The 26,228-nt window shown below is 37.4% G+C and overlaps 1 protein-coding gene and 1 pseudogene across 1 annotated transcript in view; one reads left to right on the forward strand and one right to left on the reverse strand.

Moving 5' to 3' along the window:
* Positions 1 to 1,253: 1,253 nt before the first annotated feature.
* Positions 1,254 to 4,330, reverse strand: LOC130457533 (ADP/ATP translocase 3-like; annotated as a pseudogene).
* A 125-nt stretch (positions 4,331 to 4,455) lies between these two features.
* The window catches only part of CRLF3 (cytokine receptor like factor 3), a 40,782-nt gene continuing 19,009 nt past the window's right edge, over positions 4,456 to 26,228 (forward strand). The window contains exons 1-3 of the mRNA XM_001368313.4: positions 4,456 to 4,701; positions 16,925 to 17,132; positions 25,678 to 25,765. Coding sequence (XP_001368350.1) covers positions 4,567 to 4,701; positions 16,925 to 17,132; positions 25,678 to 25,765 — 431 coding nt within the window. The 5' untranslated portion in view covers positions 4,456 to 4,566. The remainder of the gene's footprint in view (positions 4,702 to 16,924; positions 17,133 to 25,677; positions 25,766 to 26,228) is intronic.

Consider the following 26,228-nt stretch of genomic DNA (forward strand, 5'->3'; position numbering starts at 1 on the left):
TCAAAATAGAATACAAAATGCCTAAAAGATGAGTCAATCATTGAACATTATCAGTCATTTCCCAAACTACAACTTTCCAAAGTTTCAGGGTATATAGATTGTGAATTCATTCTTATGATTCTACTTCCTGAGTCAGCTTATTAGTGTAAGTTAGCAAAACAAGAAAAAGAAGTTTGAGAATCTACTTTATCAGCACTATCTATGCTCCTCCATCAGCACATTTGTTATCTAGAGGAGGATTAAAGGGTGTGACAAACTTGCCAGGTGATTGAATCCAGAAGTTTTCAGTTTGAAAGATACTACATTGCAACAACAGATATGTCAAGCATTGAAGACTTACAAATGTAGTTTCTCAGGTCTTGAATTGCACCGAAATTACTTAAACACAAATTTATGGTCCTACAAAATAGCATTAAACTAGACTATCTAAGTTGATCTGCCTCCTTGGACCCACAGTAATGGTTGTTTTCCCCCAAACCAATAGAATCAATATACTGAATCATCATCAGTTCCATTGTGTAAATAATGGATCACAATAAATGAGTCCCTTTTTTTTAAAACATTGTTTTATTTGGTCATTTCCAAACATTATTCATTGGAAACAAAGATAATTTTCTTTTCTTCCCTCCCCCCTCCCACCACCTCTCCCATAGCCCACGCGCGATTCCACTGGGTATCACACATGTTCTTGATTTGAACCCATTTCCATGTTGTTGGTATCTGCATTAGAGTGTTCATTTAGAGTCTCTCCTCAGTTGTATCCCCTCCACCCCTGTAGTCAAGTTGTTGCCTTTCCTCGATGTTTTTACTCCCACAGTTTATCCTCTGTTTGTGGATAGTGTTTTTTATATCCCTGCAGATTGTTCAGGGACATTGCATTGACGCTAATGGAGAAGAAGTCCATTACCTTCGATTGTACCGCAGTGGATCAGTCTCTGTGTACGATGTTCTCCTGGTTCTGCTCCTTTCGCTCTGCATCACTTCCTGGAGGTTGTTCCAGTCTCCATGGAATTCCTCCACTTTACAATAAATGAGTCCCTTTTTCTAAGAGCTCCATGCCTCTAAGAACGTTGGACCAGGAACCCTTGAAGAGAGCTTTGCCACCCTCATCTTTAGCATTCTTCCTCCAGCAGTCAATTGTCCCAGTGTACATGATATCAGCTCCTTTGCGCCTAGACTGCATCAATATTCGCCACCTTACTGTATCAAAGGGATAGGAAACCACACCTGCTACAGCAGTCACTGTTTGTGCAGTCATCTAACTTATCACAATGTTAGTGTCCTTAGGATCTGGACGCATACCTTGTGCTGTATCATAGATTCCAAAGTAGGCAGCTCTATAGATAATAATCCCCTGCACTGAGACATTGAAATCTTGATATGAGCCTCGAATTCCATCAGATTTGGTGATTTTCACAAGGCAGTCTCCCAGGCCTTTGAATTCTCTCTCAGTGCCAGATTTCCCAACATCAGCTGCCAAGCGGGTTCTCACAAAATCTAAAGCAGAGAAGTGGCTCCAGCTGCACCACCAGAGGCAAGATTACCAGCAAAATACCTCCAAAATTGTGTGTGCTTGTCCACTCCTCCCCCAAACACCTGCTTATACTTATCCTTAAAGGTAAAGTTAAGGGCCTGGGTGGGGAAATATCTGATGACATTTGCTAAGTTACCCTGCCAGAAGAAAAGCATCCCTTGTTCCTTTGGAATTCGGACAATCCAGTCCATAATGCCTTTGTACTGCTTATCTGCAGCAATTTGTTGACTTGCATGCTACATCTGAAATAGTAGTTTGACTCTTTTGATGGGGGTCACCATGGTCTTGGAAATAGCAGCGGCGATGCCACCAGCCAAGAAGTCCTTGGCAAAGGAGATGGCTTGTTCCGTCATCGTTACAGATGGTGTAAGGGCTTGTAAAGCTCTTTTTAGGGTTGCTCATCTACCTTTGCAGTCTACCTTTCAATTCACACCTCTGATTCCAAGAAGCTATGGCACACATAGAGGCCACACCCTGGTAAACCCATTTCAGCAGACAGACTAAACCAGGTTGAGGGTAACCAATAGACCCCAAGCCATCGGTGATGTAGGGGATGTCTACCCCAAGCATGTGAAGACTTCTCCCGGTTGAATGGGGAGATGAAAACAATTTGTTTCGGTGGCTATGAAGATGGCTAAAGTAGACATTGTGCAGCACATAGAGTTTGCTCAGACAGCCAAGATACCAAGGGCATCTACTGCATCTGTGACCATCATCAGTCCTTCCAACTCCTTTTATCACTGGTCTTCAACAACTAGAAAGGAGAGTAAAGCTGACAACATACTGTAGTTCTGTCTTGTTTAAAACTAACTCACAAGCAAGTCGACACCATCCTGTGATATCTTTGGTTCTCCTTGAATGAAGGATAAACTCTGGATTTATTAGGTGTCAATTATTGTATTGGTAGAATAGTGTTTAAAGGATACTATCAGAGATATAGATGCCTAGAAAAGGAAGCGGGTGTGGAAAGGAAACTAAAACAAGTCTGCCTGGTAACACCACACAGGGCACCTAATAATAATAGTAAATATTTATAAATCCCTTTAAAGTATAAAAAGTGCTTTATATGTTAACTCATTTGATCCTTACAATAACCCTATGAGGCAGGTGTTATTATTATCCATGTTTTTACCAATAAGGAAACTGAGGCTGGGGAAGGATAAGTGATTAGTCCTGGGCTACTCTTTGAAATAGGATATAAACTCAGATCTTCCTGACTCCAAGTCCTTTGTTCTGCTCACTGTGTCACTTATCTCTGGATTACACAACTTATGGTCAGTAGTCATAAATTTTTGTTATCAATGCATTGTCAAGAATCTAAGGAAATGTTGCCCAGAATTTCAGGCAACTCCCCTGTGAAGAATCTATTGGAGGACACAGAAAAAGCAGAATGAATAAGAAAATGTGTATGGGATATGATCTGTATCTTTGGCAGGAGCAGCTACAAGATGTATCAAAGAATTCTCTTAGGTACCCAGGCTTGAAACCCTGACATCAGCCTTTTCCTTGTATTTTCACAGAGAAACGCTATGGTATCTTTTGCATTTGGTCTTTCCTTTCCATTCCTCTATCACCACCCTAGTTTGGACTCATCTCATCTGTGGACTATTAGAACAGTCTATGAACTTGCTCTTTATTACCTACAAATTTAAATCCAAACTCAACTCTGCATTTAAAATCCTTACCAGATTAATTAATTTCAACCACACTTATCATTTGTCTCCTGCTACAATTTTCCATGGTAGCAAAATTGGGCTAATAGTAACTGAATGTTTGTTTTTTTTAAACCCTTACCTTCCTTCTTGGAATCAATACTTTGTATTGGTTCCAAGTCAGAAGAGTGGTAAGGGCTAGGCAACAGGGATTAAGTGACTTGCCCAGGGTCACACAGCTAGGAAGTGTCTGAGGTCAAATTTGAACCCAGGACCTCCTATCCCTGTGCCTGACTCTCAATCCACTGAGCCACCTAGCTGCCCCTGAATATGCTTTTAAAGAACAAAACAAAACAATCAACTAACTACATGTTGAATTCATTATATACTTAAACGGGAAGCAAAAAAGCACGTAAGAGATTCGTAGTTTCATGCATAATCCTCCTTCTCTGCTCTTTGCTGTACATGTGAATGTTCATTCCAGAACAAAAAAAGGTATTTTTAAAAATCCCCTTCCCAACCCATTGGCAACTTAAGTTCATGTTTGTTTTAAAATTCTCCACTAAACTCCTATTTCAATGTTGCATCGTAGTTTGAAAATTACCCTGGGTTCTCAAAGACTACTCTATACTAATAAGAACCAATGTGAACGTGCCTACTTCTGCCCATTGGTCCTAGCTGTTTCCTTGTCTGGATAGACCTCCCTACTTTTCTCTGCTTTCCAACTCTTTCAAAGCCCGACTACAATATGTTGTCAGCTTTACTCTCGTTTCCAGTTGTTGAAGACCAGTGGCAAGACCAGAACCCCTGTTCTCAAAGTCTGTCTCCCCAAGGAACCTCCCTCCTGCCTCCCCTTTAGGGAGCAGCCCCTCTTCTAAACTCCTGGACCATTTTCTAGGAAAGGAAGAGATACAAATACTGCCCGTTTGACCATTTTCTCTGAGTGTGCCCAGGAACCTTGAATTTAAGAGCTTTAAATGGAATTAATTAAGCCTAAAACCATCTTCCAGACACAAGAGGCTCACCGCCTGGTTTGGGAGAGTCTCAGTTTGCCTTAACCCTTCTAAGGCAGCGCCTAACACTCTAGTCTTTGGTCTATTCGTCCCTAAACGTAGCCTGCGCTCGGACACCGGCACTCTCCTGGCTGGAGTTTCCCTCCCCTCTGGGATTGGGGATGCTCCGGGACTTCCCTGGAACTCGTGGATTGGTCAGTGGGTGATGGGCGTGGCCGTCCCTCGCGGATGCGTGTTGCGCCCAACCTGAGCTGTCAATAAAGTTTGTTCGAAAAGCCCAGCGTGGGAGGAGGTCTGACGCTTCCGCCTCTGAAGAGGTTGGGCTAAGGCCGGGACCCGGGGCCGGGGCGGCGGCGGCGGCGGCTGGATGAGAGGGAGGATGGAGCCCGAGCCGAATCCAGAGGTGCTGCTGCAGGAGGCCCGGGAGAGCATTGATGCGGCGCAGAGCTACCGGCGCGAGTTGGGCCAGCGGCTGCAGGGGCTGCAGGCAGCCCGGAGGCAGGTCCGAGTCCGAGGAGGGGCCGGGAGGGGGGAGGGTTTGGGAGGGGGCGCGAGGCGAGGGGCGGAGCCTGAGAGGGGGCGTTAATTGAGGGACCCTGGGGGTGGGGCCTTCGAGGGGGTGTGTGAGTGGAGGGGCCGCTGAGGGGCGGGGCCTGCCGGAGGCGTGGGAAGGGGCGTGAGGGGATCTCCTAGGAAAGCTTGCGTGGGTCCCAGTAGGCCCCAACTTGGGGGCCGAGGGTGAGTTTTGAGGCCAGACTGTCCTAGAAACTACTGCAAGCAAAGAGAGTCTAGAAGAGGGGGAGAAATTGGGAGAGGAGGCAGAGGGGATGCTGAGCAGAGAGACGAGGGTCGCTGTCAGTGTGTGTGTGTGTGTGTATGTATGGGGTCTTCTGTGACCTACTTCGTGCCTCAGTCCCCTTTTCTCGATTGTAAAGTAAAGGATGGGCTGGATTAGATGACTTCTGAAGCCCCTTCTAGGGCTGAAATTCTAGGTAAAACTTCATATAATCATATTTCAGGGTGCAATTCTAATGGATGCAAGGATACATAAAATCCACATGATGTATCAGATTGAATGAAAATGTAAAGAGAAATGTATTTTTATATAAATTATTACCTTTTATTTTTATAAACTATAAACTTTCATGCTCATGAGAATTGTAAATTCAGGCCTGTCTTGGGTTAATAATGTAATATCTCTGATATATAAATGTCTCCTATTTTGTTTTTCTTATCTTTGCCAGTTTGGTAGAGCTGGCATGGACTGTTTAGTGTTTTTCTTAAACCTGTCTGTCTGAGGCTCTATAACAAGTATTGGTTCCAAAGCAGAAGAGCAGTAAGGGCTGGGCCATGGGAATTAAGTGACTTGCCCAAGATCAGGCAGTAGGCAGTGTCTGTGCCTAGAATCTCCTGTCCTGGCTCTCTATCCACTGAGCCACCTAGCTTTCTCCATCCCTATTATTCTTACTTTAAAAAGGTGACCCCAGAGAGGGGTTTGATAACCAAGATAATAGTAAAGCAGTGGTCAAGCGGAAAACCAAATTCTATCTTTCAATCAGCATTTTAGATGTAATAGAAGTCTTCGAAACAAAGATGTCAAGATATTTACAGTATAACATTGCATATCTTTTTTGCTTTCCTAGGAAATTTTTAGTCCCTAATTAATTTTTGGCATTTGGCCAGAATTATGTTATGATTATTATCTTTTTCCTGATTATGATTAATCTTTTTTCCCAATTAAAAGGTAAAGTTAAAATATTAACATGGTTATTGCTGGTAATAATCACTTCATATATAGGTAACTACATTAAAAAATAACAGCATAATTCTTTGCTAAATGTATTAGTGTTTTATTTTCACACATATTCTTTTTTTAAAATTTGTCCCTAAATTTAGACACTGTAAGCTCTTTTTAAAAAAACTGTCTCATATTGCTGCATTTTAGAAAGACTTTATAAAGATCTAATATCCTGCCTGCTTAGGGTACAATTAGAGCATATATTCCAGTTAGATTTGTGATGACTTAGCCTTTTATGGACTGACTAATGCTGTACTTTCCATTTCATGAAGGGGACTCTGTGTGTTATACTAGTGCTAGTTAAAACACTTTCTGTCCCCAAAGCAAATTACAGTAGATTACTAATGTTGGTGATGATGCAGAGACTTGTACTTGAAAGAATGAGTCCTCTGTCACTTGCATTTCAACTGGAGTTTGTTTTATAAAATGTTATTAAAGAAAATATTTCCTTTTGTTCAGTGGCTTGGTAATTTTTAGGGTTTAGTCATTTTTATAATGATGTTCAAAAATAGAAATTTATGATTTTATGGTCAAAGATTTTTCTTGAGGTAGAAATGATCACAAATTTGTTTGGATTTTTACTTTTTCAATAAGTAATTTTATTTTTTCTTAATATAGTTTTTCTTTCCTTTCATCTTTCAAAGACATCTTAGTAATCTTAACTTTCTCACACATAAAACAGTGGTTTTTGGAGAGTTGTTTATCTAAGTGAAAGTTGAGAAGAAAGAATAAAAAATTTAGTGTTTCTGTCAAAAACAAAACAAAGCAATTAATATGTAGCAGCTTCTTCACTTGTGGTTAGGTTAGTGCCCTGCCCAGAGAAAAGGAAGTTCTGCATAGTGAGTAGGAGTGTCAGTAAAGGCCAGAAATAAGTTTGTTTTCAAGAAACTGTATCAACTTTACCACTTTCCTTATCTAAATAGAGTTGAAATTATTAAGAAAAATGCTTAACTTACTGAAATCCTTGGTGATGAAATGAAAATACAAAATGAACGAACTATTCTCTTTAGTAATCACTTAGGTTGTTACTCAAGGAAGAATTAAGTAGTTATAAAATGACATGAAATGTTCACTTCCTTAGAGCTTTTCAGACCTATTTTTGTTCCGTCTGGGTTTTGCACTTGTGTGTGTGTGTGTGTGTGTGTGTGTGTGCACGTGCCCGTGTGTGTGTGTGTGTGTGTGTGTGTGAGAGATCCAAAACACCACTCTCTGACTTGACCTTCTGATTTAGTCTGCTTATCTGAATTTCAGTACATGTTTTCTCTATAAAATGTTATGTTGTGCATACTGCCCTTATTAACCAAGAGCTACGTGTTTGACATTAAAAGCATCCATATGTATATTGAGATTGGATAATTGTCCATAAAAATGAGTCATATATGAAGGGAATAGAAGTATTACTGCTCTTAGTATGTTAAACATATCTACACTTTAATGATTTGGCATGTAAGGTTTCTGTGGAAATTTGTCACTTTAAAATAGAATTTTACCTCTGTATCTTTAATTTCCTTCCATTTTTAACAAATATTTTTTCTCAGTAACACTGTGAAATTTCTCTCTTAAAATGCTCATCATATTCTCTTTAGGCAGTTATTCCCAAAGGATAGAACACATTTCTTAAAAGTTAGATTGAGTCAGACATAAGACAGGCATCACTACAGAATTCTAAATCTATTTATGTTAGAGAAACAGGACAGGAAGTCTTTATACCTCATTGAGGGAAATTGCCCTAACTGCCACTTTTACCTCCTACTTGCCCTTCTTTCTATCATCCCATGCTGTAGTACTGCATTGATGCTTATAGTGTGTGTGCAGTTTAGGTGGCCTATTTTGATACTATGAATTGTACAGGTGTAGTTATATGCATAGTGTGATTAAGAAGAGCACATACCACAACTTCCACTGGTCATGTTGGTAACAAGCTTATTTGCATTAAATTATCATTTTGCCTTTCAGGGAATCATACTTCCAAAACCGAATTAAAAGTAACATAGTAAATGTAATTGCCTTTAGATAGTAATCACACACTAGTAATTTACATTTATATATTGTTTTAAGATTTATAATGTGATTTCCTTACAACAACCCTGTGGGGAAAATAGTGCAAATATTATTATCCCTATTTATTAACCTTTGAAAAATAGATTTCCATAATGGATTTTTTCAAATTAACAGACTTGATGAAGGTTGCATATAGAGTCAGAAGAATGCCAGGGGCAGTATACCTTCTTTTGGTCATATTAAAATATTCTGTTTTGCTTCTGGCTGAGTTCTTTTTTTAAGTGTTCATGTAAAATAACAGCTAGCATTTATCTAGCACTTTAAAGTTTGTGAAGTGCTTTATATATGCCATCTCATCTGTTCCTCACAATAATCTTTGGTGATAGATATGCTGTTATTTTAATTTTACAGAAGAGGAAATTGAACCTGAGAGAAGTTTATCTGATTTGCCCAAATTCGCACAGCTAAGGAAGTGTCTAAGGCAGGATGTGAACTCAGGTCTTCTAAACTCCAAGTCTAGCCCATGCACTATACTACCTAGCTATTATTAATAAAATGTAATATTAGATATTTGTTTGGGAATTTATTTTTTATGTGAAATTTAGAGGGTCTTGAGTTAAATTTTATAGCCTAAATCTCTTTCCCTTACCTCCAAAGAATGCTAAATAAAGATAGGATAATGATTGTCAGGTAGGAGTAAGGTAATAATCTTCCTCTCTGATTTTTCTATTGAACAAAGCATACATGTAAATAAAGCTGTTTCACAGTCTGATGTAGTTATTACCTGAGGAAAGAGTAGAACAGGCAGTCTTAGATATATAGAGATGAATGGACATTGTAGGATATTGAAGCTAGAAATCTAAAATGAGATCTAAATCCAGATAGATAAAAGAATGTTCAAGTGGCCATCTAGGATCAGTACTGTTAAAATGAAGACTATAATTAAGAGGAGGCTCTTTGAATCTTACAAAAGTATTGTTCTTATCCAAGCCTTTTTGTTAGAGAGACAGTGTACTACACTGGAAAGAATATTGGGTTTGTCATTTGGATGACAGCTTTGCTGCTTATAGGTCATTTTGGTCAAGTCTCCCCTTCTAATCACTGGTTTCTTCTTCTGTATTATGATCTGGGGAGGGGATTGCAGTTCTCAGTCTAAAGCTTTGCACCAACAGTCCTGTCCTTTGACCTGATGCATCTTCTGTCTCTCCCTCCTTGATGACTTCTTTTATCCATAAACACTTTCAGGTTTTTCCAGTCCTAAAATCGATACAAAAAAAAAATACCCATCTCTCTCTTCTTTTATACTGCCACATAGAAAGAGGGGTTCTTCTCTTACCTACTTCACTTTCTCTTTTTAACCCTTATCTTCTTAGAATCAATACTCGGTATCCATTACAAGGCAGAAGAGCAGTAATGACCTAGGCAATCGGAGTTAAGTGACTTGCCCAGGATCACACTAGGACATGTCTGAGGCCAGATTTGAAGGTCCAAAACCTTTTGTCTTTAGGCCTAGCTCTCATCTACTGAATCACCTAGCTGCCCCCTACTCCACCTCTTATTTATTCTTCAAGTCTTTGAAATCTGAATCCTATGCTGAATGTCCCTTCCTTCATCACTGTATTGAAATAATTCTCATCAGGGTTATAAAAGTATCACACTTTATAAGTTAATAGTGGCCTTTTTCTTCTCCTTAACCTCATTCTTAATACTCACTTCATCTCTGGTTTTTATGGCCCCATTTTTTGGACTTTCTTGCTGTTCCTTCCTTGTTTTACTTCAGTAAAACAAGTTTACTTACTTATTTGACTTTTTTTTTCTCCTTTCCCCTGTAGGTTCCTCTTCCCCAAAGGTTCTGTTATTGATTCACATTTTTTATACTCTCCTCAGCAATCTCATCCACTCCTCTAATTTTAGTGATCATTTCTAAGTGTATAACTGAAAATCTGTTACCCTAAAAAAAGAACTACATTTCCCAGGAGCCCACTGACTTCCTGTCATTACCTGTAGACAGGGGATAAATATTGAGTGGGCAGTCCTGCCCCTCACTCTTTGGCATGATGATATCAAGCTTGATGGCTAAGCATGGGGATTTAAATGGGTTGATCAGTCATGGGCATCATGGGCACATGGTCTTTATTTTATATCTTCTTTATTCCTTGGTTTCTAATGATCATTAATAAATTCTCCCCCCAAAAAATAAATCCCTTAAAATATATACTTTTTATTATTGAGGCTTAATTTTAATTTTTACATAAGTAACTCCCAAACTGCCCAAAGCTAAGGTCTCTTTATGGTGTATATTTCCTCCTGTGTAGATTTCATTTACTTTCACCACTTTACATTCTGCATGTCTCCAGGCCTGACTTCTCTCTTAAACTCTAGGGTGTCACTTCCCAAAGCGGCCTGCTAGATATCTCCACCTGTCATAACTTCCAGCTCTGTGTCTATGAGTCTCTTAAAGCTTTCATGACCATGATGCTTTTCTGCAGGATAAATGCTTACTGACTAGCCGGTATCTAAAACCATAGTCATCTTCTCAGACAAATAACTCCTCCTGAACTCCCTTTTTCTGTTACTGGCATTACCTTTCAGTGTCACCCAAGCTAAAAACCTGGGTCCTTGATTCTTTCCTCTCCTCTACTTCCTACTTCCTCCCATTCCTGTACATCTCTTCTTTTTTTTTTTTTTAAACCCTTACCTTCCACCTTCGAATCAATACTATGTAATGGTTCCAAAGCAGAAGAACCATAAGGACTAGGCAATGGGAATTAAGTGACTTGCCCAGGGTCACATAGCTAGGAAGTGTCTGAGGCCAGATTTGAACCCAGGACCTCTTGTCTCTAGGCCTGACTCCTAATCCACTGAGTTACCCAGCTGCCCCCTTTCTCCTTTATTTCTAAAATATCTGCTTTCACCATCCCCCTTAGGTCTGTCCTGTTACCACTTTATTCACGTTCTCATTACCACTTTCCTAGACTGAAGGCCTAGCTTCCTTCCAGTCTGTCTTTGCCTTGGCCTTTCCTGTTGATTTTCCTAAACCAAAGCTCTGCTCACATAATTCCTCTGTTTAGAATTTTTCAGTGGCTTCCCATTGTCTCTTGAGTAAAGTGCAATCTTTATCACATCTTTACCTTTCTTACTCTCATAGAAATACTATAGTAGGTATTCCATATGTATTTGAATTCATCGAGTTGATACTAGTATTTATGGCATAAAAAAACCCACTGATAATTCTGAAAGTCAGTTTTATGAATTTTCAGTAACTAAGTCCATGATGACTATTAGTCATAGGCATTTTGGCAGGAGTGTTGCACATATTTTTATCCAACAATCAACGAGTATTTGATATATCTCAGGCATTATTAGCCCTGAGTGATGCATATTCAAAAAAAAGTAATTAGACAATCCTTGCTTTCAAGTATTTGCATTCTGACTAGGGAGATAGGTTCATGTATATGTAGATACAAACTATTTATAGATAAATACAGAATTGTTAAATATAAGGTAGTTTGGAAAACCTGGCACTAGCCATTGGGAGAATCAAGAAAGGATACCCTTTAGCATTGAGATATACACTTGATGACTTCAGTGTTTTCTGAGCTCATTGAATTTTAAGCTTAAAAAATAACCCAACCCCAGTGATTTCAGTTGGATTAGATCCAGCCACATTAGAAACTTTGTAAACTTGAATTATTGTTCTGCATTACTGGAGAGGTTTTAGTGGAAAGTTGAACCAGAACTTAGTAGTCAATGTTAATAATCCTTATTACAGTTTATTTTGGTGATACATTTGGTTATTCCCATCCTTTGGGCAATTCTCAGTTTCTAATTTTTTTCAACTTCTGCTGTTTTTGTCTTCTTTCAGCAGATGCCAATTTAATTATAACAGCTCATATTTGTATAATGCTTTAAGGGCAACATACAAAATGCTATTCTGAAAGCAGTCCAATGAAGGAAGTAGGGCAAGTTTTTTTTTTAAAGCTTTTATTTTTTATTTTATTTTTTGCAATTAACAAGCAATTATTTTCTTTCCCAGCTACTTTTCCCTAAATTGAAAAAAAGGAAAGAAAAAACTATCTATCTATCCCCCTTCTTTTAAAAAAAGAGATTATTGTTTTTATTCTTGGCAAAAACTTGAATCCAGGTCTTCTGACTCCCACTTACTAATCTTTTCTAAAACACTAAAGTATCCACACATGAATGTCAATAGTCAGCAGATAGTAAACTTTTATGAAACATGCTTAGTGATGAGGTTACAAATGCAAATAAAAAGAGAGTCATTTGCCTTCAAGGACCTCATAATCTAATGTCATGCATTAAATACTTTAAGAACTTATCTGCCATTTGCAGAAAGTGGATGATATGCTTTCATTAGCTGCCCTCCAACATCATGAATGGCCATGTATTAATCAAACTCTCAAGTTCTAGAGAATTGTTGACAGTATAAATTATTTTTCTGATTCTGCTGACTTTTCTCCATCAGTTCATACTTCAAATTCATAATCAAGTCTTATGGTACAGTGATGTTACATTTATATATCATCATTTATTCAGTCATTTCCCATTTGATGATCATTCCTTTATTTTCCACTTTTTTGCCACTACAAAAAGAGGTCCTTTAAATGTTTCTGCTTGTCTGGGACCTTTTCCTCTTGCTCTCTTTGGGGTAATAGAAATATTGCTAAGTCAAAGGGTATGTACAGTTAGTAACTTTGGGGACATCCTGTCAAATTAGTGCAAGTATTATCATCCTAGTTTTATAGATGACGGAACTGAGGCCTAGAGAATGAGTGATTTGCCCAGATCACACAATCTCCAGCATCAGTTTTATGCTTCTAAGACCAGTGTTCTTTCCATGATGCTATCCCCCTCTCTAAGGCATTCAGGTAGGCCTAGCATTTCTGGTATGTAAGAGCTTACAGACGCCCTTTTCAACATATCACCCAACTCTCTCCTTTGGCTCCAAGAAACTGTAGCATGCTCAATGGCCACACACTGGTAAAGCCATCTCACCAGATAGGCTAGACCAGATTGAGAGTTACTGACAGGCCTCAAATCTGTCAGTGAGTTGGGGGAAATGTCTACCCTGAGTACATGAAGACTTCCCCAGGTGGAATGGTTGAATGGGGACAATTGTTCCAGTTGAGTGGGATGTTTGGAACTTGGTTGGTCTTTGAAGATGCCAAGGTAATTTTTGTCTTGCCACTGGATTTTGATCACTCTGGACTTCCAGAGAGAAAGGCTGACACGTTGTACAACTCCACCTCATTTAAATCCAATTCAAGCATAAGTCAAGACATCACCCAATGATGTTATGATGTTATTGGTCCTCTTCGAAATGAAGATTGTACAACTCCTTCACCAGATTGGTCAGGAATGCATACTTAAGCAAAAACTACAGGAAGAATTTACTTTCCAGTTTTCTGGATTTTTCTCTTAATGAATTGTCCCATCATTTTTTTTTACCTTTACTCTTCTGTTTTAGCAAGAACTCTCAAAACAGAGGGACAATAGGACTAGGCAATCAAGTGACTTGCCCAGAGTAATACAACTGGGAAATATCTGAGAGCAAATTTGAACCCAAATCTTCTTGACTCCAGGCCTCTATCTTCTGAGCCACTTAGTTGTCTCTTTTCTCAAAAATCTTAAAGTATATCATAGAATTATAGATTTTAAAGAAGTGGACCTTTGAGATCATCTACTCCAATCTTTTTATTTTTCTATATAGAGGAGGACTCTGAGGCCCAGAGTGGTTGGTTATTTGATTTGCTGGAGATTTATAAGCAAGTGAAGTAGCAAAGCTGGGATTCAAACTAGACATCCTGACTCCAGATCCTTTGGCCTTCTTCCTATGCCATAATGATCTGTCACTTACTGACATGCTTTTTACTTTGATTTCAGAATAAAATTTTAATAAAGTCTGTCTTTTACTGTCTTTGAGATAAAGTCTCAGGTGAAATATGGGCACTTCTAGAATGTTTATGGCAAGAATTCTTAGCATTTTTTGTATCATAGATCAGTCTAGTGAAGCTGATAGACCCCTTCTGAGAAAAGAGTTTTTACAAATGCATAAAACAAAATACATAGTATTGAAAAAAAATAAGAACCTTTGCTTATAAAATCATTCCCTATTTTTATTTCAGGCTGAGAAGTACTGTAAAGAAAAAAGTCTATTGGAGCTGGTCAGAATTTTTTTTTAAGGAATTTTACAAAATTAAAGTAAAAAATTGGTTAGATATGTGGTTAAGTTCAATATGGTTGAAGTGCTATATACACCAGAGATGTCAATCACAATTGATGTGGCTGAACCAGATTAAAATTTAATTGGGAAATATTTAGCAAAATAAGTAAAAAATACTGTGGAACACATAATATTAATGTGACTTTCTAAGTCAGTGTGTGACCCCACAGATCCTTATGTATGATTTTGTGATCCCCATCTCTATTTGAGTTTAACACACTGTTCTACACCGTAATACTGGAAGGAAAGGATATTTGTTCCAAGGCAGTATTTCATTTTCTAGCAGTAAATGAAAGGCTTTGACATAGACAAAGCCTGAAATTGGATTACAGGAAGTGAGGGGGCTTAGTATATTCCCTCATCCCTAGCTTTTTTGCTGCTCCATATCCACACACTTCCTTTTTTTGTAGATGCTAAAAGGAAAACAAGATATATGTAAGTTTTGCATTAGTTGAGGAGATTTTGAATTCTTTCTGAAGAGGAAACTTGCTTTAACTGAGGTACTTCCTATGTGTGCTATATCCGTTGCTTATAAAAATCTAGATACAACTTCTTATGGAGGGTGCTTACTGAAGAATTTCCTGCAGTGTGATGTATGTAAAAATTATAAAGACAATTCAAACCATAGTGGTTTATTTGTATTATATCACTTTTCCCCATGCTTTCTTTTCTCTGGTTTTTAAAAACATATAAGAAGTTATGATTACGAAAAACCACATTAAGTACATTAAATCATCGGCCTTATCTTGGTTTCTTTGATACTTGGATTTATTTTGTGACAATCTTTTGATAAAATGACAAATTAAAATTCAATTCTTTTTCAATCTGAATTTCTATTTTCTGACTACCACGTTTGGATATGTTTTTCCTTGGATGGCTCTTCTTGGTCATTCAAAGTTAGGCATAACGAACCTAAAAGGGAAAACAAATATGAGTGAGGGTAGTAGAGTGTCACTCTGAACATGGCAAAACTTATAAAACTTAGTATGTGCTTATTTTCATTTGTGTCATTCTGTTTGTCTTCTACTAAAAGGGAAAAATCTAATATTGAAGGAAATGGTGTGAATTGTATGTTATGTGAATGAATTAAAAGTCACAATAGAGAAACTATCTCATAGAAATATGAGTCTTTCTGCCCTGAATTGGATGTTAATTTTCATTCCTAGGAGGCTCACAGGGGAATGGACAAAGTAACTTAAATGTCAGTCTTTCAAGGAAAAGATATCAGAAAAAAATGTTTCTGGCCCTATCTATTTATAACAAATATAACTTGAGTATTCTCCAAAAAATTCACATAACATACAATTCACACCATTTCCTTCAATATTAGATTTTCCCTTTTAGAAGAAGACAAATAGAATGACACAAATGAAAATAAGCACATACTAAGTTTTATAAGTTTTGCCATGTTCAGAGTGATACTCTACTACCCTCACTGTGGTCATTATGTGTATTATTTTCTTGTCTATGTTTTACTTTGAATCAGTTCATATAAGTTTTTCCATGCTTATCTGTATTAATCACATTTGTAATTTCTTATAACATAGTGATATTCCGTTTCATGTGGTTTTTCTCCCAACAAAATTTATTTAAGGAAAACTTCAGAAATTTAAAACTATTGCGCACATCTGGAATAGCATCATATCTAATCATGCTTATCAGAAAATACAGGTGGTAATAATTATAATATTAATAACCAGTAATATCTAATCAGTCTTTAACAAGCATTTATTAAATCCTTGCTGTGTGCTGTCAGCAACAGCAAGTAATCAAATTTCTTTAGACAAATGGAGTTCATGAAGGGGAAATACAGTATAATAAGGCAGAAAAGGTAGTCTGGAGTCAGGTGGTTTTGATCCAGAAATAATGAGAAGTAATGGTAGGAATGATGTAGTCATCTCTAGGATTAGGAATATTACTTTGGTGGAAGCATGAAGGCTAGATTAAAGATAGGGAGATATATTGCAAAAGTTTATTTGACAGATGATGAGGGCTTGAACTAGGGTCATGGTCATATGAATGGAGAATGAAATGGAGATAAGGGAGATCATGAAAGCAGATAAACTGGTCAAGACTTTGGTGATAGATCAGATATGTGTGATAAGGGACAGTGAAGAATCAAAGATGATCCCAAGTTTATAAAAAAGGGTGATAACATATACAGTAGTACCTTTGACAGTAACAAGAAAGTTCAGAAGAAAATTGAAGTTGTGGAGAAAGAGGAGTTCTGTTTTAGGCAGATAGATGATAGATAGATAGATAGATAGATAGATAGATAGATAGATAGATAGATAGATAGATAGATAGATAGATAGATGTTTGTACATATAGTTGGACATTCATATTATGTTTTTAAAGTTTACAAATCATTCAACATATCTTATTTTGATCATCAGAGTAACTCTATGGTACTACAATTGTTATTGCACCTCTTTTATGGATGAGCAAATGGAGGCTTAGAAAATTATTTCTTTTCTCAAAGATACAACCAATAAGTCTCAGAGCCAGGACTTGAACCCAGGCTCAAGTGATAGTCTCCAGAGGATAACTATGCAATGCCCTAGAATTGCTATTGGCTGTGATCCCTTAGGATCCATCTAGCTCTAAGTCCATGATCATGCAGATACATCTATTATCCTGGCCTTTTTAAGAGGTTCTGATTTCTCAATTTTTATGTCTTTTCAGATCAAAGATAGTGCATCACAGACAAGGGATGTCCTCAGGCAACATTTTAATGATTTAAAAGGAACGCTCAGGAAGCTCTTGGATGAACGATTGGTGTCATTGTTGCAAGAAGTGGATACCATTGAGCAGGAGACCATCAAGCCATTAGATGATTGCCAGAAGCTCATAGAACATGGAGTCAGCACAGCCGAAGACTTAGTCCGAGAAGGTAGGAACTTGGGGTCCTTCTAAAGTTTTTTCTATTTGAAAATCTTCTAAAGAGAGATCAGTGTATGTGTGTGTGTGTGTTTTTATAAGATTTATGATGTCTTAGTGATTTGTGAGAAATCAAGAGACTTTTCTCAATTTGGGTAGTTTTGTAAGATGATCTTTTTTATTTAATTTTTATTTATTTATTTACAATGTTTTTCCATGATTTATGATCTTTCCTACCCCTCTTCCCTCCCTGCTTCTGGAGCTGACAAGCAGTTTCATTGGGTTATACATGTATCATTGTTCAAAACCTATTTCCATGTTATTCATATCTACATTGAAACTCCAGTCATATCCCCGTCAAACTATGTGATTGATCCTATATTTTTCTCCTGCATTTCTACTCCCACAGTTCTTTCTCTGGATGTGGAGAGCATTCTTTCTCCTAAGTTCCTCTGGATTGTCCTGGGTCATTGCATTGCTGCTATATAGGAATATAAATTAGGGATAGAGTGGTTTTAGGAATTAGCTAAAAGAAGGGAATTTTGATACAAGCCCTGGGAGAGGATTCTGGGAAGGAGAGAGGAATTGTGGGAGTTTGAACTGACAATAACTGACTTCCTTCTGGGATTTCCACTGAACTGGAAGGTTTGACTCTCTGCCTGAATTTCTACCAAGCTGGAGGAGGTTTTGCTCTGAGAGATTTTCCCTAGATAGTCAAAATTTCATGGAGAAATGATTGACTTCTTGGTAGAGAATCATTGGAGAGCACCATTTTCCCTGAGTACAAAGATCATCTGCCAGAAGTCCTCTTGGGCTAAGGTAATCCAAAGATTTTTATCTGGGACTTTGGGTTACTTAGTGCAGCCAAACCAAGGCTTTTCCCTCTCTTTTTGTTAATCACTAGTGGGCAGATCAGGTTAGAGTCAGATAGCGTGTGGGGGTTTGTTTTTTAGATAGAGTAGGGAGCTGTAGGCATGGCCCAGAGAAGAAAAAGAAAGCTCTCCTTTCACAGAGGACTTAGAAGTTGGGTGAAACTTAGTTTTTAAGTGTTAGAGTGTTATCTACCAGTTTCCCTTACTCCCTTTATAAAATAAACTTTGTTTTTTATAAGCCAAGGGTTTCACTTTACTGGCCCTAGGGAGTTCCTAGGTGGGTTGTATCATCTCACATTCCTCTAGGACATTTCCCTATTACAGCTAGTAAAAAAGTCTATTACGTTTGATTATGCCACAGTATATCAGTCTCTGTGTACAATGTTTTCCTGGTCGCCCTGCATCTATTTCTGGAGGTCTTTCCAGTTCACATGGAATTTCTCCAGTTCTTGATCATCCTTTTAAAAGTTCTTCATGTCATTTAGAATGACAGAGAAGGCACCCTAGAGATCTTCTAGTTCAGGCATTTCACTTTTCAGATAAGAAGTCTGAGACCCAGAAAGGTTAAGAGACCTGCCCAAGGTCGCACAGGAGGTCAGTACCAAAGGTCTTTGGGCTCTCAAGTTCATATCTTTCCCATTATAACATGCTGTCTCAACAATCACATAAATAATAATAACAGCTCATAAATTAATTCTGTAGAGTTTGACAACTATTTTCCTATTCCCTAAAACAAACAAGAGGGATAAGGAATGGACCTGTGATTTCATTGGTATAGGAAATACTCCTATATATGAAGGTGATAGATGATACTGAATGATGATTCTTTGGCTGGGGAAAAACTGCATTTAGAATTCAAACAAGTTCTTCTGTTGTGAAGCATTTGTTTGATAAGGTTTTAGACCAGTAGTTTGTACCCCTAAAAGCCTTAGTGCCAGTTGTCAGTGGGTTTGGTGGGCCAGTAGACTTAAGATCAGTGTCTGGTTTTCTCAGAATTTCTGGTAAGTTTGGGATTGCTAGACTTGAATTTCATGGAATTTGAATGTTTGATGGAAAGGTTGAGTTCAATGGCTTTGGTGGTAGTCTTAGGGCAAAGCTACATGGTCTGATACTTGGCGCCTGTGGGCTTGGTGATCATGGCACTTGAGGACCTTAGTAGCATTGCTGGTCTACTTCATCTGCAGTCCCTCCTTGTTTGTTATTCATCTTAGCAAAGCACATATTTCTTTGAAACTTGGGTCAATTCGTTTTAGAAATTCATATCCTGATGACCTGGAATTTATTTTTGTTTATTTTTAATTTTTTTTTTAATTTGGTCAATTTCAAACATTATTCCTTGGTTACAAAAAATCATATCCTATTCCTCTCTCTCTTCCCGTAGCCAACATGCAATTCCACTGGGTATGACATGTGTCCTTGATCAGAACCTATTTCCATGCTGTTGATGTTTGTGCTAGGATGTTCATTTAGGGTCTATATCGTCAATCATATCCCCCTCAACCCATGTAATCAAGCAGTTGTTTTTCTTCTGTGTTTCTACTCCCACAGTTTTTCCTCTGAATGTGGATAATGTTCTTTCTCATAGATCCCTCTGGGTTGTTCAGGATCCCTGCATTGCCACTAATTCGATTGTACCACAGTGTATCAGTCTCTGTGTACAGTGTTCTCCTGGTTCTGCTCCTCTCGCTCTGCATCAATTCCTGGAGGTTGTTCTAGTTCACATGGAATTCCTCCAGTTCATTATTCCTTTTAACACAATAGTATTCCATCACCAACATATACCACAATTTGTTCAGCCATTCCCCAATTGAAGGGCATCCCCTCATTTTCCAATTTTTTGCCACCACAAAGAGCACAGCAATGAATATTCTTGTACGTGTCTTTTTCCTTATTATCTCTTTGGGGTACAAACACAGCAGTGCTATGACTGGATCAAAGGGCAGACAGTCTTTTATCACCCTTTGGGCATAGTTCCAAATTGCCCTTCAGAATGGTTGGATCAATTCATAATTCCACCAATAGTGAATTAATGTCCCAACTTTGCCACACCCCCTCCAGCATTCATTACTTTCCATTGCTGTCATGTTAGCCAATCTGCTAGGTGTTAGGTGATGCCTGAGTTGTTTTGATTTGCATCTCCCTGATTATAAGAGATTTAGAACACTTTTTCATGTGATTATTAATAGTTTTGATTTCTTTGACTGAAAAATGCCTATTCATGTCCCTTGCCCATTTATCAATTGGAGAATGACTTGATTTTTTGTACAATTGATTTAGCTCTTTGTAAATTTGAGTAATTAGACCTTTGTCGGAGGTTTTTGTTATGACGATTGTTTTCCAGTTTGTTACTTCCCTTCTAATATTGGTTACATTGGTTTTGTTTGTACAAAACCTTTTTAATTTGATGTAATCAAAATTATTTATTTTACATTTTGTGACTTTTTCTAAGTCTTGCTTGGTTTTAAAGTCTTTCCTCTCCCAAAGATCTGACATGTATACTATTTTGTGCTCACATAATTTACTTAAAGTTTCCTTCTTTATGTTCAAGTCATTCACCCATTCTGAGTTTATTTTGGTGTAGGGTGTGAGGTATGGATCCAAACCTAATCTCTCCCACACTGTCTTCCAATTTTCCCAGCAGTTTTTATCAAATAGTGGATTTTTGTCCCAAAAGCTAGGATCTTTGGGCTTGTCATAGACTGTCTTGCTGATGACCTGGAATGTTTGATGCCATTTCTTTATTACTTTCAGGACTGGATGTAGTGGTGTAGATATTAGATCTGAGTATTTTTACATCATGACACCAGTAATTACACCAGTACACATTGTGTCCTGGGATATAGTAATCACTTTTCCAAAAGTAGTGGTATTCCTCTTGTCTTTGGATGACTTTGTGCAAAGTGTTGTATAGACAGACCATGATTTTAGTCATAAAGCCAAGGATCCAGGGTTGATCCTGTTGCTTCCATGGGGTTCCAGTGAGCTTTGCTCTTTTCTGAAACTTCTGTGTCCACAGAACATACCCATCTGTGATGGCTAGGCAGTGGGAAGACCTATCAACACCTAGAGATATGCTGTGCCTTTTGATTTCTCCCTTCTTGTACATACTGGGTTTTAATATGATTGGGGTCATCTACTGTGTAGCTTCCAGTGACCGTAGAACAAAACCATACCTTACCATTTTTCTTCCTCTGTGGCCTGCAGCTCCCCCTGGCACTGTCATATAACTTACCAATATAACCTAAGGACCCCTGGACCTTGTCTTCCCCTCTCCCCCCATACTATCTTTAGGACTTCTGGACCTTGCCATCTATTTTGCAATCGAACTTGAATGTAGGGACCATCTTTTTTCTCTGTTTCTTCAGCATTTATCATCTAGGAAGGACTTAATAAATGCTTTTTTCAAGGATCCACATGTGCAAAAATTAATTCTAGCACCACTTCTTTGTGGTGGCAAAGAATGAGAAAGTAAGGTGATTGGTTGGGAAATGGCTGAACAAGGTGTGGTGTATGAATGTGATGGAATTCTGTTGTGATATAAGAAATGATGAAGGAATTGACTTCAGAGAAGCCTGGGAAGAGTCATTGGAACTGATGTAGAAGACAGAGCAGAGCTAGGAGAATACTTTATATTATAACAACAATATCATAAAGACATGGAGGTTTTAGTAAATCTGATTAACCAACAACAATTCCACGATGAGACATGCCCCCTGCCCACCTCCATACAGAGAGCTGAAGGAGCCAGAGTACAGATCAAAGATTTTTGTTGTTATGGCCAGCATAGGAATATGTTTTGATTAATTAGACATATATGTAATGGGTTTCATTTTTCTTGCTTCCTCATTTTCACTGTCCTATCTAAATATATATATCTTGTTCTAAAAATATGATCAACTCTGGCTCCTTCAAAATGTAAGTATTTTTATCTCTATTTGTCTTTAATCTTAAAGCCATTAATCTCTCCACCTTTTCTAATCTCTCAGTTATAGTTACTGAAGATAAGATTTTCACAGGTTTACATGGTTTCAGACGGATCCCTGTCCATGTTCTTTTCAGAGCTTATTGCTTTTGTGTCCAAAGTGTTTGTATATTCTCTTTTTCACCATTCTTGTGCCTCATTCTTCTGACACAATAGGAAAAAGCAACTAAAAGCTAAGGGTATTTCAATCAATTTGACTTGGATACATGGCCAGAACAACATAAAATTCCCAACAGTCTAATGTGGAAGAAGCCAGAAATAAAATAGACCAGCTCATTCTTCTAAAAGTTTACTGTAATAATAGAGTAACTTGGTTAAACTTAATTATCTCTCAGATGACAAAGATTGCATACTTCCCATACTCTCTGATGTCAGAGTCTATGTGCTATTCATACTTTCAAATCTAAAATAAAAAATTAGAGCCAGTAAACTTTCTAGATTTTTATTAAATCCTAGTCTGAAGTAATTTAACAATAATATCTGATTTTACAGACCTCATCCTAAAATCTGTAAACGTATTTCACAAGTAAAGGCAGATTACAACTTTATATTGTGACTTTCTGTAAACTAAACTAAGTGGCTTTGTAACTAGACAGAATCCAAGAGTAATTAATTACATATACTTGTTTAGGGATAACATAAGCAATGTTCATTTTGAAGTGTGCATCAGTATTTATTACAGAAGAATTGATTCTAAGACTTCCATATTCAGTGTTTAAATTGACAATTGTTATCTTAATAAGAGATACCTTAGTATTTCAGGAATTTCACTGAAGCCTTCAAAAACTAACATGTCATTAAAGGAAAGAAATGAAATTAAGCATCAAAAAGCCAAACCAGTCTAGGGAAAATGAAACAAAAAATGAGGAGAAATGAAATCATGGCAGCAGTGGAAACAGTTTAAGTCAAATCAAGTTGTTTGATTTTTTTTAACCTTTACCTTCCATCTTAGAATCAATACTGTGTATTGGTTCCAAGGCAGAAGAGTGGTAAGGGCAATGGGAATTAAGTGACTTGCCCAGGGTCACACAGTTAGGAAGTGTCTGAGACCAGATTTGAAACCAGGATTTCCCGTCTCTAGATCTGGCTGTCAATCCATTGAGCCATTTGCCCCCAAAATCAATTTTGAATATTTGGATATTTTGAAGAATACAGATGATATACTCTAGCTTTTATAAATAAATGTTTATTGTTTAATCCAGTGCTATTTAATGCCTCTTTAACATTAATTGAGCTGAAACTAAAAGATCCACAAATTGTTAATATTGTCCTTACCAGTAACCAACACTTCTGATCCAAAAGAGACCACAACACTTACATGTCATGATGTGATTTTGCCTTACAGCGAGTGGTGGATATCAAGCACTCCTTTTTAATAAAGCAGAGACAATGAGCTTTCTTCAGAACAGAATTTAAACATACCCTAAAAAAAAAGTTCATATATGAAATACTGTTTGGCAGTCCAAGAATACAGTAATGTGGAAGATAAAGAGTTGAGAAAACAAAAGCCAATGTGAAAAGGCCGATTAAGACGATACTCTCATACAGGAGTTGTTACCTCTTTTTATTTGTATCATCAGTATCAGAGATTTGTTCTTACAGCAGCTCCCTTGATCTAGCCTGAAAGAAAGGCATTTCTGCCAGGCTCCTTCACCATCTGGGTCCATCCAGTGTTCTCTAGTGTCAGTACTCTTCTCAAATGTAGGGTCTCAAATGCTGGCAGCAGATCTCATTTTTCCAACCTAGAGTATTGTCATCCCTGCCACTACTTTGTGTGAATGACGCTAGTGCATTAGAACTTTCTCCCATCCTTTCCTTCTTTAAGGACTTTTCTAGAAGAGTGTGCTTTTTCCTCTTGACCTTTTTGCCAGTTTTGCTGCCAGAAGTAGTCCCAGATGAGCTTGAAAAAGGATTCTTTTGATCTGAGCATCCATTTTTACCTCCCACATCCTCTACTGCTCTCTCACTCTTGGGACACAAAGCCTGTTCTTGCTTTCTTAATTGGGGTGGGGTGGCAGAGGAGATAGGGAGAGTGAGAATAAAAACTAAAGTAAAATAAATTTGAATTCAAAAAATGCTTTTTCATTTCTTCACTCATATTCCTTATCCTTGCTAGTGACTCCTTAAAGTACATGGTGTTAATCACAAGAGGTGTGCCAGGACAGATCTGTGGATAAATGTAGGTCATGGGTCATGACTACTGGAAAATAACTTCACTCCACCCCACTATTCATAATATCATCTTCATTCACATACAAACGACACTATATCTTTGTCTTATTCAGTGTGACTCGGCTAGCCACCAAGGCAAATTGCCTTTTTAAAAGTTTGTTTTATAAACAGCACATAATTATCTCCCTGGATGCTTTAAGTTTAGAAAAAAACTAAAAGGCAATTCAGTACAGGTCAAGAATGTCACTTCTCTATGGAATAGGAAATATATACATATTTTAAATTTTAGAAAACAAGTTTCTTAGTATACATACTATAAATATTTGTTACGCTATTTGGTACTTAAGTATTTTAAACATCAAATTCTGCTTTTTGGCTTGCAAAATAAAAACTTATTTATAGAATTTCAAACATTTTGTTGAACTTGACCTACTCCCTACTTTCCTTTTTTTAAAGATCTTAAAATGTGATCTTAACATTAGGATGGTGATAGCAGTGTGAAAGTCTGATAAATAAAAGCAATATGAATTATTGCTTCTTTTCAACAAATGAGTGTATTTAGCTCAGTCATATAGTCCTTCCTTGGTGGTCCTATTTTGCTTCCATCAGTTTTTCTATCATTTCTCTGTTCAACCTAGTCTTCAACTAATATTGCATGGAATTCTTTTTAGAAAATATAATTCTATGACTTACATTTGTAAGATATTGACTGTTAGCTGTACTGGGAAGGTAATAATATACACGTTTGCTAATGATTCTGTGATGAGAAAAGTTAGACAGTACTGGGCTCTTTGTTTCACTGACAGTCAGTAGTCTTTCTGTGAAAGCCATGATTAACCAGATTTTACCTCTATGAAACAGAGCCTTCCTTTGATTACTTGACCATTGGTTCCCCTTACTCATAAAGGCAGCTGACAGTGCAGTAGATAGAGCACTGAGCCCCAAGTCAGGAAGACCTGAGTTCAAATGTGATCTCAGACATTTATTAGCTGCATGACCTCTGGCAAGTTACTTAGTCTGTTTGCCTCAGTTTCTTCAACTGTAAAATGTAATAATAGGACTTATAGCATTGTAGGGAGGAACAAATGAAATAATATTTCTAAAAGCATTTAATATAATGCTATGTAAATACTTATTTGCCTCTTTATCGCCATCCCTTTCCCCCCTCAATCCTTAGACTTAACTTTTTTCCCCTTCTAATACTTTTTAAAAATAATAGCAAAACTTTATTGTTAATTTTGTTTTTAAGTATCCTAAATTCCTTCCTTCCCTCCTCCCTATCTCCTTCCAGAGAACCATCCCTTACTAGTACCTCTTATTAATAGTTGCCTTTATTTTTCTTCCTTTGTATATGAGCTAAGGAAATATGGAAGATTTGTTGGGTTTTTTTCCTGGCCTTTCATTTATCCATTAGACCAGAGACCCAGCTTGATAAGAATCCTGCCAGTTACCACTTGATAGATGAAATGTGCTTTGGGTTTTTTCTCTATCATATTCCTTAATATTACTGTTTTTCTTTTCTCTGGCCCCAGGTGAAATTGCCATAGTTGGTGGTGTGGGAGAAAAGAATGAAAAGCTATGGAGCTTTACCAAAAAGGCCTCACACATTCAATTGGACAGGTAAAGGAATTATTGTTACCTTTAGTTTGTTTTTTTGAGAATTGAATCTACTATGTGCTATTTCTCTTTTACAGAGATCTGATTTTGAGGGAGGTAGAGGATATTCATTTCCAATGATTCCTATTTTTTTATTCTTCTTGGCAATATTACCATAGTAGTGGCATCCTGCCTATTTTTTTTTTTCAGAGAAGGATTCTGGAACATTTTGTATATTATTAGACTTGGTTGATATTTTGGTTAGTTTTGCCAAACTTTTTTTTTTTAATTCTTAGTTATAAGGATATGGCTCACTAGATAAGGGGGGTAGATTCAGAAATGAAAGTGAGGTGGAAAAAAATAACATAAATTTTAAAAATTAAAATAAAACAGTAGCAATTATTATCTTTCTTTTTGTTTTGTTGATGTCCATGTGAAATGAAAAGCTCATATGGTTTTAGTTTCCAGATGTGTTGTTGTTGAAACA

This window comes from Monodelphis domestica, chromosome 2, assembly GCF_027887165.1.
Source record: "Monodelphis domestica isolate mMonDom1 chromosome 2, mMonDom1.pri, whole genome shotgun sequence".
NCBI classification, from domain to species: Eukaryota; Metazoa; Chordata; class Mammalia; order Didelphimorphia; family Didelphidae; genus Monodelphis; species Monodelphis domestica.